The sequence below is a fragment of the Bombina bombina genome, chromosome 5, assembly GCF_027579735.1.
Source record: "Bombina bombina isolate aBomBom1 chromosome 5, aBomBom1.pri, whole genome shotgun sequence".
NCBI lineage: Eukaryota > Metazoa > Chordata > Amphibia > Anura > Bombinatoridae > Bombina > Bombina bombina.
This window is the reverse complement of record NC_069503.1, coordinates 96,811,320-96,825,655: the sequence shown is the minus strand read 5'-3', so window position 1 is coordinate 96,825,655 and position 14,336 is coordinate 96,811,320. Positions and strand designations below refer to the sequence as shown.

The following is a 14,336-nucleotide window of genomic DNA, read 5'->3' as shown; positions in this document are numbered from 1 at the left end:
CTTTCCAAGATAACAATTTTATATCAATGGAATGAAGGGGTTCAAACGGAACACCCTGTAAAACGTTAAGAACTAAGTTTAAACTCCATGGCGGAGCAACAGTTTTAAACACAGGCTTGATCCTAGCTAAAGCCTGACAAAAGGCCTGGATGTCTGAATTTTCTGACAGACGCCTGTGTAACAAGATGGACAGAGCTGAGATCTGTCCCTTTAATGAGCTAGCCGATAAACCCTTTTCTAAACCTTCTTGTAGAAAAGACAATATCCTAGGAATCCTAACCTTACTCCAGGAGTAATCTTTGGATTCACACCAGTATAGGTATTTACGCCATATTTTATGGTAAATCTTTCTGGTAACAGGCTTCCTAGCCTGTATCAGGGTATCAATAACCGACTCAGAAAAACCACGTTTTGATAAAATCAAGCGTTCAATTTCCAAGCAGTCAGCTTCAGAGAAGTTAGACTTTGATGTTTGAATGGACCCTGAATCAGAAGGTCCTGTCTTAGAGGTAGAGACCAAGGCGGACAGGATGACATGTCCACTAGATCTGCATACCAAGTCCTGCGCGGCCATGCAGGCGCTATTAGAATCACTGATGCTCTCTCCTGTTTGATTTTGGCAATCAATCGAGGAAGCAGCGGGAAGGGTGGAAACACATAAGCCATCCTGAAGTTCCAAGGTGCTGTCAAAGCATCTATCAGAACCGCTCCCGGATCCCTGGATCTGTAGCGAGGAAGTTTGGCGTTCTGGCGAGACGCCATGAGATCTATCTCTGGTTTGCCCCAACGTCGAAGTATTTGGGCAAAGACCTCCGGATGAAGTTCCCACTCCCCCGGATGAAGAGTCTGGCGACTCAAGAAATCCGCCTCCCAGTTCTCCACTCCCGGGATGTGGATTGCTGACAGGTGGCAAGAGTGAGACTCTGCCCAGCGAATTATCTTTGATACTTCTATCATTGCTAGGGAGCTTCTTGTCCCTCCCTGATGGTTGATGTAAGCTACAGTCGTGATGTTGTCCGACTGAAACCTGATGAACCCCCGAGTCTTTAACTGGGGCCAAGCTAGAAGGGCATTGAGAACTGCTCTCAATTCCAGAATGTTTATTGGCAGGAGACTTTCCTCCTGACTCCATTGTCCCTGAGCCTTCAGAGAATTCCAGACAGCGCCCCAACCTAGAAGGCTGGCGTCTGTTGTTACAATTGTCCAGTCCGGCCTGCTGAACGGCATCCCCCTGGACAGATGTGGCCGAGAAAGCCACCATAGAAGAGAGTTTCTGGTCTCTTGATCCAGATTCAGAGTGGGGGACAAATCTGAGTAATCCCCATTCCACTGACTCAGCATGCACAATTGCAGCGGTCTGAGATGTAGGCGTGCAAAGGGTACTATGTCCATTGCTGCTACCATTAAGCCGATCACCTCCATGCATTGAGCTACTGACGGGAGTTGAATGGAATGAAGGACACGGCATGCATTTAGAAACTTTGTTAATCTGTCTTCTGTCAGATAAATCTTCATTTCTACAGAATCTATAAGAGTCCCCAAGAATGGAACTCTTGTGAGAGGCAAGAGAGAACTCTTCTTTTCGTTCACTTTCCATCCATGCGACCTTAGAAATGCCAGAACTAACTCTGTATGAGACTTGGCAGTTTGAAAGCTTGAAGCTTGTATCAGAATGTCGTCTAGGTACGGAGCTACCGAAATTCCTCGCGGTCTCAGAACCGCTAGAAGGGCACCCAGAACCTTTGTGAAGATTCTTGGAGCCGTAGCCAATCCGAATGGAAGGGCTACAAACTGGTAATGCCTGTCTAAGAAGGCAAACCTTAGATACCGGTAATGATCTTTGTGAATCGGTATGTGAAGGTAAGCATCCTTTAAATCCACTGTGGTCATGTACTGACCCTTTTGGATCATGGGTAAGATAGTCCGAATAGTTTCCATTTTGAACGATGGAACTCTTAGGAATTTGTTTAGGATCTTTAAATCCAAGATTGGCCTGAAAGTTCCCTCTTTTTTGGGAACCACAAACAGGTTTGAGTAAAACCCTTGTCCTTGTTCCGACCGCGGAACCGGATGGATCACTCCCATTAATAATAGATCTTGTACACAGCGTAGAAACGCGTCTTTCTTTATTTGGTTTGTTGACAACCTTGACAGATGAAATCTCCCTCTTGGGGGAGATAATTTGAAGTCTAGAAGGTATCCCTGAGATATGATCTCTAGCGCCCAGGGATCCTGGACATCTCTTGCCCAAGCCTGGGCGAAGAGAGAGAGTCTGCCCCCCACTAGATCCGGTCCCGGATCGGGGGCCCTCGGTTCATGCTGTCTTAGGGGCAGCAGCAGGTTTTCTGGCCTGCTTGCCCTTATTCCAGGACTGGTTAGGTTTCCAGCCTTGTCTGTAACGAGCAACAGCTCCTTCCTGTTTTGGTGCAGTGGAAGTTGATGCTGCACCTGCTTTGAAATTCCGAAAGGGACGAAAATTAGACTGTCTAGCCTTAGCTTTGGCTTTGTCTTGAGGTAGAGCGTGGCCCTTACCTCCTGTAATGTCAGCGATAATTTCTTTCAAACCGGGCCCAAATAAAGTTTGCCCCTTGAAAGGTATATTAAGTAATTTGGACTTAGAAGTTACATCAGCCGACCAGGATTTTAGCCACAGCGCCCTACGTGCCTGAATGGCGAATCCTGAATTCTTAGCCGTAAGTTTGGTTAAATGTACTACGGCCTCCGAAATGAATGAATTAGCTAGTTTAAGGACTCTAAGCCTGTCCGTAATGTCGTCCAGCGTAGCGGAACTAAGGTTCTCTTCCAGAGACTCAATCCAAAATGCTGCCGCAGCCGTAATCGGCGCGATGCATGCAAGGGGTTGCAATATAAAACCTTGTTGAACAAACATTTTCTTAAGGTAACCCTCTAATTTTTTATCCATAGGATCTGAAAAAGCACAGCTATCCTCCACCGGGATAGTGGTGCGCTTAGCTAAAGTAGAAACTGCTCCCTCCACCTTAGGGACCGTTTGCCATAAGTCCCGTGTGGTGGCGTCTATTAGAAACATCTTTCTAAATATTGGAGGGGGTGAGAACGGCACACCGGGTCTATCCCACTCCTTAGTAACAATTTCAGTTAATCTCTTAGGTATAGGAAAAACGTCAGTACTCGCCGGTACCGCAAAGTATTTATCCAACCTACACATTTTCTCTGGTATTGCAACCGTGTTACAATCGTTAAGAGCCGCTAAGACCTCCCCTAGTAATACACGGAGGTTTTCCAATTTAAATTTAAAATTTGAAATATCTGAATCCAATCTGCTTGGATCAGAACCGTCACCTACAGAATGAAGCTCTCCGTCCTCATGCTCTGCAAGCTGTGACGCAGTATCAGACATGGCCCTAGAATTATCAGCGCACTCTGTTCTCACCCCAGAGTGATCACGCTTGCCTCTTAGTTCTGGTAACTTAGCCAAAACTTCAGTCATAACAGTAGCCATATCTTGTAATGTTATCTGTAATGGCTGCCCAGATGTACTAGGCGGGAGACGCAGGTACTGACACGTGAGGCGAGTTAGACGGCATAACTCTCCCCTCGCAGTTTGGTGAAATTTGTTCAATTTGTACAGATTGGCTTTTATTTAAAGTAGCATCAATACAGTTAGTACATAAATTTCTATTGGGCTCCACCTTGGCATTGGAACAAATGACACAGGTATCTTCCTCTGAATCAGACATGTTTAACACACTAGCAATAAACATGCAACTTGGTTACAATCTTATTTAACAAAAACGTACTGTGCCTCAAAGAAGCACTAAACGATTAAATGACAGTTGAAATAATGAACTGAAAAACAGTTATAGCATCACTCTTTAAAAAACAACACAACTTGTTAGCAAAGGTTTGTTCCCATTAGTAAAGTAACACTAATTAAATTTTAAACATAAAAATCACAGAGCAACGTTTTAAAACACAGTCACTACATAAGTCTCACAGCTCTGCTGAGAGAATCTACCTCCCTTCAAAGAAGTTTGAAGACCCCTGAGTTCTGTTAGAGATGAACCGGATCATGCAGAAAATACAAGAGTAACTGACTGGAAATTTTTGATGCGTAGCAAAGAGCGCCAAAAACGGCCCCTCCCCCTCACACACAGCAGTGAGAGAGAAACGAAACTGTCATAATCAAAACAAGCAAACTGCCAAGTGGAAAAATAATGCCCAAATATTTATTCACCCAGTACCTCAGAAATGCAAACGATTCTACATTCCAGCAAAAACGTCTAACATGAATTAAATACCTATTAAAAGGTTTAATGTACTTTTACAGAGTAATTCCGGTGAAATACCATCCCCAGAATACTGAAGTGTAGAGTATACATACATGTCATTATAACGGTATGGCAGGATTTTCTCATCAATTCCATTCAGAAAATAAAAACTGCTACATACCTCAATGCAGATTCAACTGCCCGCTGTCCCCTGATCTGAAGCTTTTACCTCCCTCAGATGGCCGAGAAACAGCAATATGATCTTAACTACTCCGGTTAAAATCATAAGAAAAACTCTGGTAGATTCTTCTTCAAACTCTGCCAGAGAAGTAATAACACGCTCCGGTGCTATTGTAAAATAACAAACTTTTGATTGAAGTTATAAAAACTAAGTATAATCACCATAGTCCTCTCACACCTCCTATCTAGTCTTTGGGTGCAAGAGAATGACTGGAGGTGACGTAGAGGGGAGGAGCTATATAGCAACTCTGCTGGGTGAATCCTCTTGCACTTCCTGTAGGGGAGCAGATAATATCCCAGAAGTAATGATGACCCGTGGACTGATCACACATAACAGAAGAAATTATATTTAAGTTAGGGGGTGTTAGGGTTAGACTTAGCTTTAGGGGTTAATCCATTTATTAGAATAGCGGTGAGCTCCGGTCGTCAGATTAGGGGTTAATAATTGAAGTTAGGTGTCGGCGATGTTAGGGAGGGCAGATTAGGGGTTAATACTATTTATGATAGGGTTAGTGAGGCGGATTAGGGGTTAATAACTTTATTATAGTAGCGCTCAGGTCCGCTCGGCAGATTAGGGGTTAATAAGTGTAGGCAGGTGTCGGCGACGTTGTGGGGGGCAGATTAGGGGTTAATAAATATAATATAGGGGTCGGCGGTGTTAGGGGCAGCAGATTAGGGGTACATAGGGATAACGTAGGTTGCGGCGGTTTACGGAGCGGCAGATTAGGGGTTAAAAAAAATGCAGGGGTCAGCGATAGCGGGGGCGGCAGATTAGGGGTTAATAAGTGTAAGGTTAGGGGTGTTTAGACTCGGGGTACATGTTAGAGTGTTAGGTGCAGACGTAGGAAGTGTTTCCCCATAGGAAACAATGGGGCTGCGTTAGGAGCTGAACGCTGCTTTTTTGCAGGTGTTAGGTTTTTTTTCAGCTCAAACAGTCCCATTGTTTCCTATGGGAGAATCGTGCACGAGCACGTTTTTGAGGCTGGCCGCGTCCGTAAGCAACTCTGGTATCGAGAGTTGCATTTGCGGTAAAAATGCTCTACGCTCCTTTTTTGGAGCCTAACGCAGCATTTGTTTGAACTCTCGATACCAGAGTTAAATTTATGGTGCGGCCAGAAAAAAGCCCGCGGAGCGTTAACAGCCCTTCTACCGCCAAACTCCAAATCTAGGCCTAAGTGTTAGATCACAAGTGATGCGCAAACACTTTTGCGAGGATTTTCTTGTGCTTCATTTTAATTGCGCTTATATTACAAGTTGAGTGAAATAGCTAGAATCCTTAACGGGATCTCAGAGCTGTGGTTAACTGTTTTCTAAAACTAAAAAGTGTCACAGAACACATAAAAAATACATTACAAAGTACAGTTGCATCCATAATACTCATAAAAATTATTTAAAAAATATTGCATTAAAAATGTATAAGGGCTCAAAGATATGTGCTCTCGGTGGAAAAGGGCTTTAACTTTCAGATACATACATATACATGTATATATTTATATTATATTGTCCCCATGTCAGCACTAGGGGTGTAGTATATTGACCCCCTTCCCCGTGCTCTGATGATGAAATAGTTGAATATGTTATCACAAAAAGAGAGAAGAAAAAAAAAAGACAAGATGAACCTTGCATGCATGTATAAATATATTTATAAATATATAAACATTTTATAGCTATAACGTTTGGGCGTCTGCACAATATAAAGTCTGGGCGTCTGCACAATATAGAGAGTATGGGCCTCTGCACAATATAGAGAGTGTGGGAGTCTGCACAATATAGAGAGTATGGGAGTCTGCACAATATAGAAAGTGTGGGAGTCTGCACAATATAGAGAGGTATCAGAATATGCACAATATAGAGAGTATGGGAGTCTGCACAATATAGAGAGTATAGGAATCTGCACAATATAAAGTTTGTGAGTCTGCACAATATAGAGAATATGGGAGTCTGTACAATATAAAGAGAGTATGGGAGTCTGCACAATATAATGAGTATGGGAGTCTGTACAATATAGAGAGAGTATGGGAGTCTGTATAATATAGAGAGAGTATGAGAGTCTGCACAATGTAGAGAGTATGGGAGTCTGCACAATATAGAGAGTATGGGAGTCTGCACAATATAGAGAGTATGGGAGTCTGTACAATATAGAGAGAGTATGGGAGTCTGTACAATATAGAGAGAGTATGGGAGTCTGTACAATATAGAGAGAGTATGGGAGTCTGTACAATATAGAGAGAGTATGGGAGTCTGTACAATATAGAGAGAGTATGGGAGTCTGCACAATGTAGAGAGTATGGGTGTCTGCACAATGTAGAGAGTATGGGAGTCTGCACAATGTAGAGAGTATGGGAGTCTGCACAATGTAGAGAGTATGGGAGTCTGCACAATATAGAGAGAGTATGGGAGTCTGCACAATATAGAGAGAGTATGGGAGTCTGCACAATATAGAGAGAGTATGGGAGTCTGAACAATATAGAGAGAGTATGGGAGTCTGCACAATATAGAGAGAGCATGGGAGTCTGTACAATATAGAGAGAGCATGGGAGTCTGTACAATATAGAGAGAGCATGGGAGTCTGTACAATATAGAGAGAGTATGGGAGTCTGCACAATATAGAGAGAGTATGGGAGTCTGCACAATATAGAGAGAGTATGGGAGTCTGCACAATATAGAGAGAGTATGGGAGTCTGCACAATATAGAGAGAGTATGGGAGTCTGCACAATATAGAGAGAGTATGGGAGTCTGTACAATATAGAGTATGGGAGTCTGTACAATATAGAGTATGGGAGTCTGTACAATATAGAGAGAGTATGGGAGTCTGTACAATATAGAGAGAGTATGGGAGTCTGTACAATATAGAGAGAGTATGGGAGTCTGCACAATATAGAGTTTGGAAGTCTGCACAATATAGAGATTATGGGAGTCTGCACAATATAGAGATTATGGGAGTCTGCACAATATAGAGATTATGGGAGTCTGTACAATATAGAGAGAGTATGGGAGTCTGTACAATATAGAGAGAGCATGGGAGTCTGTACAATATAGAGAGAGCATGGGAGTCTGTACAATATAGAGAGAGCATGGGAGTCTGTACAATATAGAGAGAGTATGGGAGTCTGCACAATATAGAGAGAGTATGGGAGTCTGCACAATATAGAGAGAGTATGGGAGTCTGCACAATATAGAGAGAGTATGGGAGTCTGCACAATATAGAGAGAGTATGGGAGTCTGCACAATATAGAGAGAGTATGGGAGTCTGCACAATATAGAGAGAGTATGGGAGTCTGTACAATATAGAGTATGGGAGTCTGTACAATATAGAGTATGGGAGTCTGTACAATATAGAGAGAGTATGGGAGTCTGTACAATATAGAGAGAGTATGAGAGTCTGCACAATGTAGAGAGTATGGGAGTCTGCACAATATAGAGTTTGGAAGTCTGCACAATATAGAGATTATGGGAGTCTGCACAATATAGAGATTATGGGAGTCTGTACAATATAGAGAGAGTATGGGAGTCTGTACAATATAGAGAGAGTATGGGAGTCTGTACAATATAGAGAGAGTATGGGAGTCTGCACAATATAGAGAGAGTATGGGAGTCTGCACAATATAGAGATTATGGGAGTCTGCACAATATAGAGATTATGGGAGTCTGTACAATATAGAGAGAGCATGGGAGTCTGTACAATATAGAGAGAGCATGGGAGTCTGTACAATATAGAGAGAGCATGGGAGTCTGTACAATATAGAGAGAGTATGGGAGTCTGCACAATATAGAGAGAGTATGGGAGTCTGCACAATATAGAGAGAGTATGGGAGTCTGCACAATATAGAGAGAGTATGGGAGTCTGCACAATATAGAGAGAGTATGGGAGTCTGCACAATATAGAGAGAGTATGGGAGTCTGTACAATATAGAGTATGGGAGTCTGTACAATATAGAGTATGGGAGTCTGTACAATATAGAGTATGGGAGTCTGTACAATATAGAGAGAGTATGGGAGTCTGTACAATATAGAGAGAGTATGGGAGTCTGCACAATATAGAGTTTGGAAGTCTGCACAATATAGAGATTATGGGAGTCTGCACAATATAGAGATTATGGGAGTCTGCACAATATAGAGATTATGGGAGTCTGTACAATATAGAGAGAGTATGGGAGTCTGTACAATATAGAGAGAGCATGGGAGTCTGTACAATATAGAGAGAGCATGGGAGTCTGTACAATATAGAGAGAGCATGGGAGTCTGTACAATATAGAGAGAGTATGGGAGTCTGCACAATATAGAGAGAGTATGGGAGTCTGCACAATATAGAGAGAGTATGGGAGTCTGCACAATATAGAGAGAGTATGGGAGTCTGCACAATATAGAGAGAGTATGGGAGTCTGCACAATATAGAGAGAGTATGGGAGTCTGCACAATATAGAGAGAGTATGGGAGTCTGTACAATATAGAGTATGGGAGTCTGTACAATATAGAGTATGGGAGTCTGTACAATATAGAGAGAGTATGGGAGTCTGTACAATATAGAGAGAGTATGAGAGTCTGCACAATGTAGAGAGTATGGGAGTCTGCACAATATAGAGTTTGGAAGTCTGCACAATATAGAGATTATGGGAGTCTGCACAATATAGAGATTATGGGAGTCTGTACAATATAGAGAGAGTATGGGAGTCTGTACAATATAGAGAGAGTATGGGAGTCTGCACAATATAGAGAGAGTATGGGAGTCTGCACAATATAGAGATTATGGGAGTCTGCACAATATAGAGATTATGGGAGTCTGCACAATATAGAGATTATGGGAGTCTGTACAATATAGATAGAGTATGGGAGTCTGTACAATATAGAGAGAGTATGGGAGTCTGTACAATATAGAGAGAGTATGGGAGTCTGTACAATATAGAGAGAGTATGGGAGTCTGTACAATATAGAGAGAGTATGGGAGTCTGCACAATATAGAGAGAGTATGGGAGTCTGTACAATATAGAGAGAGTATGGGAGTCTGTACAATATAGAGAGAGTATGGGAGTCTGTACAATATAGAGAGAGTATGGGAGTCTGTACAATATAGAGAGAGTATGGGAGTCTGTACAATATAGAGAGAGTATGGGAGTCTGTACAATATAGAGAGAGTATGGGAGTCTGTACAATATAGAGAGAGTATGGGAGTCTGTACAATATAGAGAGAGTATGGGAGTCTGTACAATATAGAGAGAGTATGGGAGTCTGTACAATATAGAGAGAGTATGGGAGTCTGCACAATATAGAGAGAGTATGGGAGTCTGCACAATGTAGAGAGAGTATGGGAGTCTGCACAATGTAGAGAGAGTATGGGAGTCTGCACAATGTAGAGAGAGTATGGGAGTCTGCACAATGTAGAGAGAGTATGGGAGTCTGCACAATGTAGAGAGTATGGGAGTCTGCACAATGTAGAGAGTATGGGAGTCTGCACAATGTAGAGAGTATGGGAGTCTGCACAATATAGAGAGAGTATGGGAGTCTGCACAATGTAGAGAGTATGGGAGTCTGCACAATGTAGAGAATATGGTAGTCTGCACAATGTAGAGAGTATGGGAGTCTGCACAATGTAGAGAGTATGGGAGTCTGCACAATGTAGAGAGTTTGGGAGTCTGCACAATGTAGAGAGTTTGGGAGTCTGCACAATATAAAGTATGGGAGTCTGCACAATATAAAGTATGGGAGTCTGCACAATATAAAGTATGGGAGTCTGCACAATATAAAGTATGGGAGTCTGTGCAACTCACCTATTATCAGGTCTGCTATGTCTCGCACTCCACTAGAGTTCAGGAAGGGGGAGAAAAGTCCAGAGAGGAACACAATAACTATTTACATTGAGCTACAACGAAACAGTGACACCTACAGGTAGAAGTGAAAAGTGCAGGCACCAATTTTATTTTCTCTGCTCTGCTCTTTCCGGGATATTGTGTTTACTTTGCGGGTGTCAGGGAGCAGCTATTTCAATGCGGGACACTCCTGGAACTTTCAAGAGAGTTGGCATGTGTGGCACTAGGGGTGTATTATATTGTCCCCATGTCAGCACTAGGGGTGTATTATTTTGTCCCATATTAGCATTAAGGGTGTGTTAGTGGCACAAGATAACCAACTTAGGGCAAGATTATGAGTGGAGCGTTATTATAACACTCAAGCATTAACTGCGCTAGAAGTAAGCTTTTTATGAGTATTATGAGTTAAAAGTAAAATGTTTTCACTCTTGCGCTAATCAGAGAAGCACAAAAAGCTTAACGTAGAATATCACGGAGAGAGAGAGAGATATATTTGTGTATATATATATATATATATCTGTAAATACATTTATACAATTATAAATACATACATATGTACAGAAATATTTTTGTAAATATTTATTATATCTTTTAATGTGACAACACTGAAGAAATGACACTTTGCTACAATGTAAAGTAGTGAGTGTGCAACCTGTATAACAGTGTAAATTTGCTGTCCCCTCAAAATAACTCAACACACAGCCATTAATGTCTAAACCATTGGCAACAAAAGTGAGTACACTCCTAAGTGGAAATGTCCAATGTGGGCCCAATTAGCTATTCTCCCTCCCCTTTGTCATGTGACTCGTTAGTTTTACAAGGTCTCAGGTGTGAATGTGGAGCAGGTGTGTTAAATTTGGTGTTATCGCTCTCACACTCTCTCATACTGGTCACTGAAAGTTCAACATGGCACCTCATGGCAAAGAACTCTCTGAGGATCTGAAAAAAAAGAATTGTTGCGCTACATAAAGATGGATCAAAGAGAAAAGGGGCACCTCATAGTGAAATCCATGGGATATACGGTCAAGCAAATAATGAAATAAAACACAATTTGTGATGGCACTTGTAAAGAAAGGTGCAAATGAGCAGGCTGATGCTTGCAGTAGTCAGCTTACTGGATAATTTCCCTGTATCAAAGCAGAACTTAAGAGGTTGTATCCAAGCAGTTGGATATTGGTAAAACGTTGAATTCGAACATCACTGTTATATTGGTAAAAAATACAGACACCTCCATAGAAGTGAAATAAAAACAAAATTTTAATGTTTGCAATGCGTTTCTCGACCAAATACAGTGGTTGTTTCATCAGGCAAATGGTAACAATATAGTAACAAGATAAAAAGCCAGCTGTTTGTATCTCACAACCATTTACTGCACATTGCATAGAACCAATTTTACTGTGGAGGATTTCAGCATCATAAAAACATCTACTGAAAACTACAAAACATCTGCAGAGGCAATATGATTCTATCCAGAAAAAATAATTTAAAGCTTAGGAGCCTGAAGTTATCATTAGCAATCAGGCATCAGATTATTCAGTAACACTTATAGCAATGTCATACATATTTGCAAACACTGCTGCACAGAGTGCTAAAGGCATGTGCATGCTCCTAAGCTTATATCAGCCTACCTAGGTTTACTCAAGAGAACAAAAAAAATACATAAAGTAGAAAGGTAAAATTGCATGCTCTAACTGAATTATCAGCGGTAAACTTTGACTGTCAGATTTACCTTCTTTCTCTAATGAGGTATTCCTAATTATTCTGTGATATTGTATTTTTACCATAACATAAAAACACACAAAATACTGATCTGGATTCCAATATTTTTGTTTTTTTTTAATTATTGTTTCTAATAAAACATATATTAGATATGTAGTGGAAACAGCAACGCGTTTCTCGACCTTCCGGTCGTTTCATCAAGATGTGAACATTAAATATATCTCCCAGATGTCAATCATTGTAGTGGCTTTTGTAACTAGGATTTAGAAACTATTATTTACAATAGGATCATTTTTTTGACTCTTCTATTTAGAGAGTTTGTCCTCTTTAGGATACTTAAAATATTTCTACACTGTTTATAAATTTTATTTTCTGTGTAATTAGTTTGTGGTTTTTTTTATACCTGACTTGCATAGAAACCTTTTTTCCAGCTTCTAAACATGTGAAAAGTTTCTTCCTTTGTGAATCTTTTCATGAGTTTTCAGATTATCCATTCGTGAAAAACTTTTTCCACACTTTGTACATGTGAACGGTTTTTCTCCTGTGTGTCTCCTTTTATGAGTTTTCAGACCACTCTTTAGTGTAAAACTTTTTCCACACTCTGTACATGTGAAAGGCTTTTCTCCTGTGTGACTCCTTTCATGAGATTTCAGATTACTCTTTAATGTAAAACTTTTTCCACACTCTGCACATGTAAAAGGTTTTCCCCCTGTGTGAATAAGTTGGTGTCTTCGGAAAGTTGTCTTGTCTGCAAGCATTTTCCCACATACTGTACACATGAAAGGTTTTTCTCCTGTGTGAATTCTTTTGTGGGTTAAAAGATGACACTTTCGTGAAAACTGTACTCCACACTCTGTACATGTGAACGGCTTTTCTCCTGTGTGACTCCTTTCATGCTTTTTCAGATCACCCTTTTGTGTAAAACTTTTTCCACACTCTGTACATGTGAAAGGCTTTTCTCCTGTGTGAATCCTTTCATGAGTTTTCAAACTAATTATTTGTGTAAAACTTTTTCCACACTCTGTACATGTGAATGGCTTTTCTCCTGTGTGAATCCTTTCATGAGTTTTCAGACTAATTATTTGTGTAAAACTTTTTCCACACTCTGTACATGTGAAAAGCTTTTCTCCTGTGTGAATCCTTTCATGAATTTTCAGTTTACTCTTTTGTGTAAAACTTTTCCCACACTCTGTACATTTGAAAGGTTTTTCTCCTGTGTGAATCCTTTGATGGTTTAAGAGATGACACTTTCGTGATAACTGTACGCCACACTCTGAACAACTGAATGGTTTCTCCCCTGTGTGAGTTCTTTCATGAGCTATAAGTTTTGTCCTTTGTATAAAACATTTGCCGCACTCTGTACATGTATGAGGCTTCTCCCCTGTGTGAATTTTGTGGTGTTTTAAGAGATATGACTTCAATTTGAAGATTTTCCCACATTCTGTACATGTGAAATATTTCTCCTGTAGAATTTTCTCTTCTTTGAAATGTTTTGAGAACTCAGTAAATGTGTGTGGTTTATCCTCTTGGATAATCATTTCACTAGATAAGGCATAAATGTTGTCCTCTTGTTTAATGACTAAATTACTTTCTGTACATAATGATTCCTGCCCAGTTCCTGCCAATTCACCATCTTCTTTAAATATCTGTTGTGATATCCCCAATGTTTGTGAATAGTCATTAGTGTTTAAGACTTTTGCAGTTTGTGATATCATTCTGATGTTTCCTGTAGTGAAGGATGGATATGAACTATTCAAGTGTTTGTCTGCATTAAAAGAAATGGAATACAGAAAATAAGACTGTTTAGTCTTTAAAATATAATCCATCTTATTAAAAAAGCATATTATTCATTTTTACTCGATATAATGTCTTCTGTTTTGTATTTATTTTTAAATTGATCTACCTGTAAATCACAAATTTAAATAAAAAGGAAGACAAAAAATACAAATATTTCTATTTCATAATAAACTAGATTATTGATGATAAAAAGTTATAGGGACATATTAAATAAGGTGCAAGCGAACAATGTTCTCAGCCAGAGAACAAATGCATCTGTTTTCTGGGCAACATAGGTGTCAACTACCAACCTCAATTATCATTGCATAAGCAAGTGCGCAGAAAAGTCTGCCCGCTCATGCCCAACCAGCTGGGTGGGAACATTATGTCTTAATCATCACAGACTAATAATCAGTGTGAGATGTTTAGAGAGGCTAAGGAGCAGTGATCTTATACTTCTTAGTTTGTGATTGTGGTTGTTTGATTTATATAAACAACTAAAAACATTATTACTTTTAATAATACTCACTTTAAAATTAAACACAA

General features: G+C 40.4%; 1 protein-coding gene across 2 annotated transcripts in view; it reads right to left on the bottom strand.

Annotated features, from left to right (window-relative positions):
* Positions 1-11,534: 11,534 nt before the first annotated feature.
* LOC128659970 (gastrula zinc finger protein XlCGF26.1-like) overlaps positions 11,535-14,336 on the bottom strand; it is a 110,060-nt gene continuing 107,258 nt past the window's right edge. For both annotated transcript variants that reach the window (XM_053713563.1, XM_053713562.1), the window contains exon 3: positions 11,535-13,779. In XM_053713563.1, the coding sequence (XP_053569538.1) occupies positions 12,449-13,729 (1,281 nt within the window). In that variant the 5' untranslated portion in view covers positions 13,730-13,779 and the 3' untranslated portion in view covers positions 11,535-12,448. The remainder of the gene's footprint in view (positions 13,780-14,336) is intronic.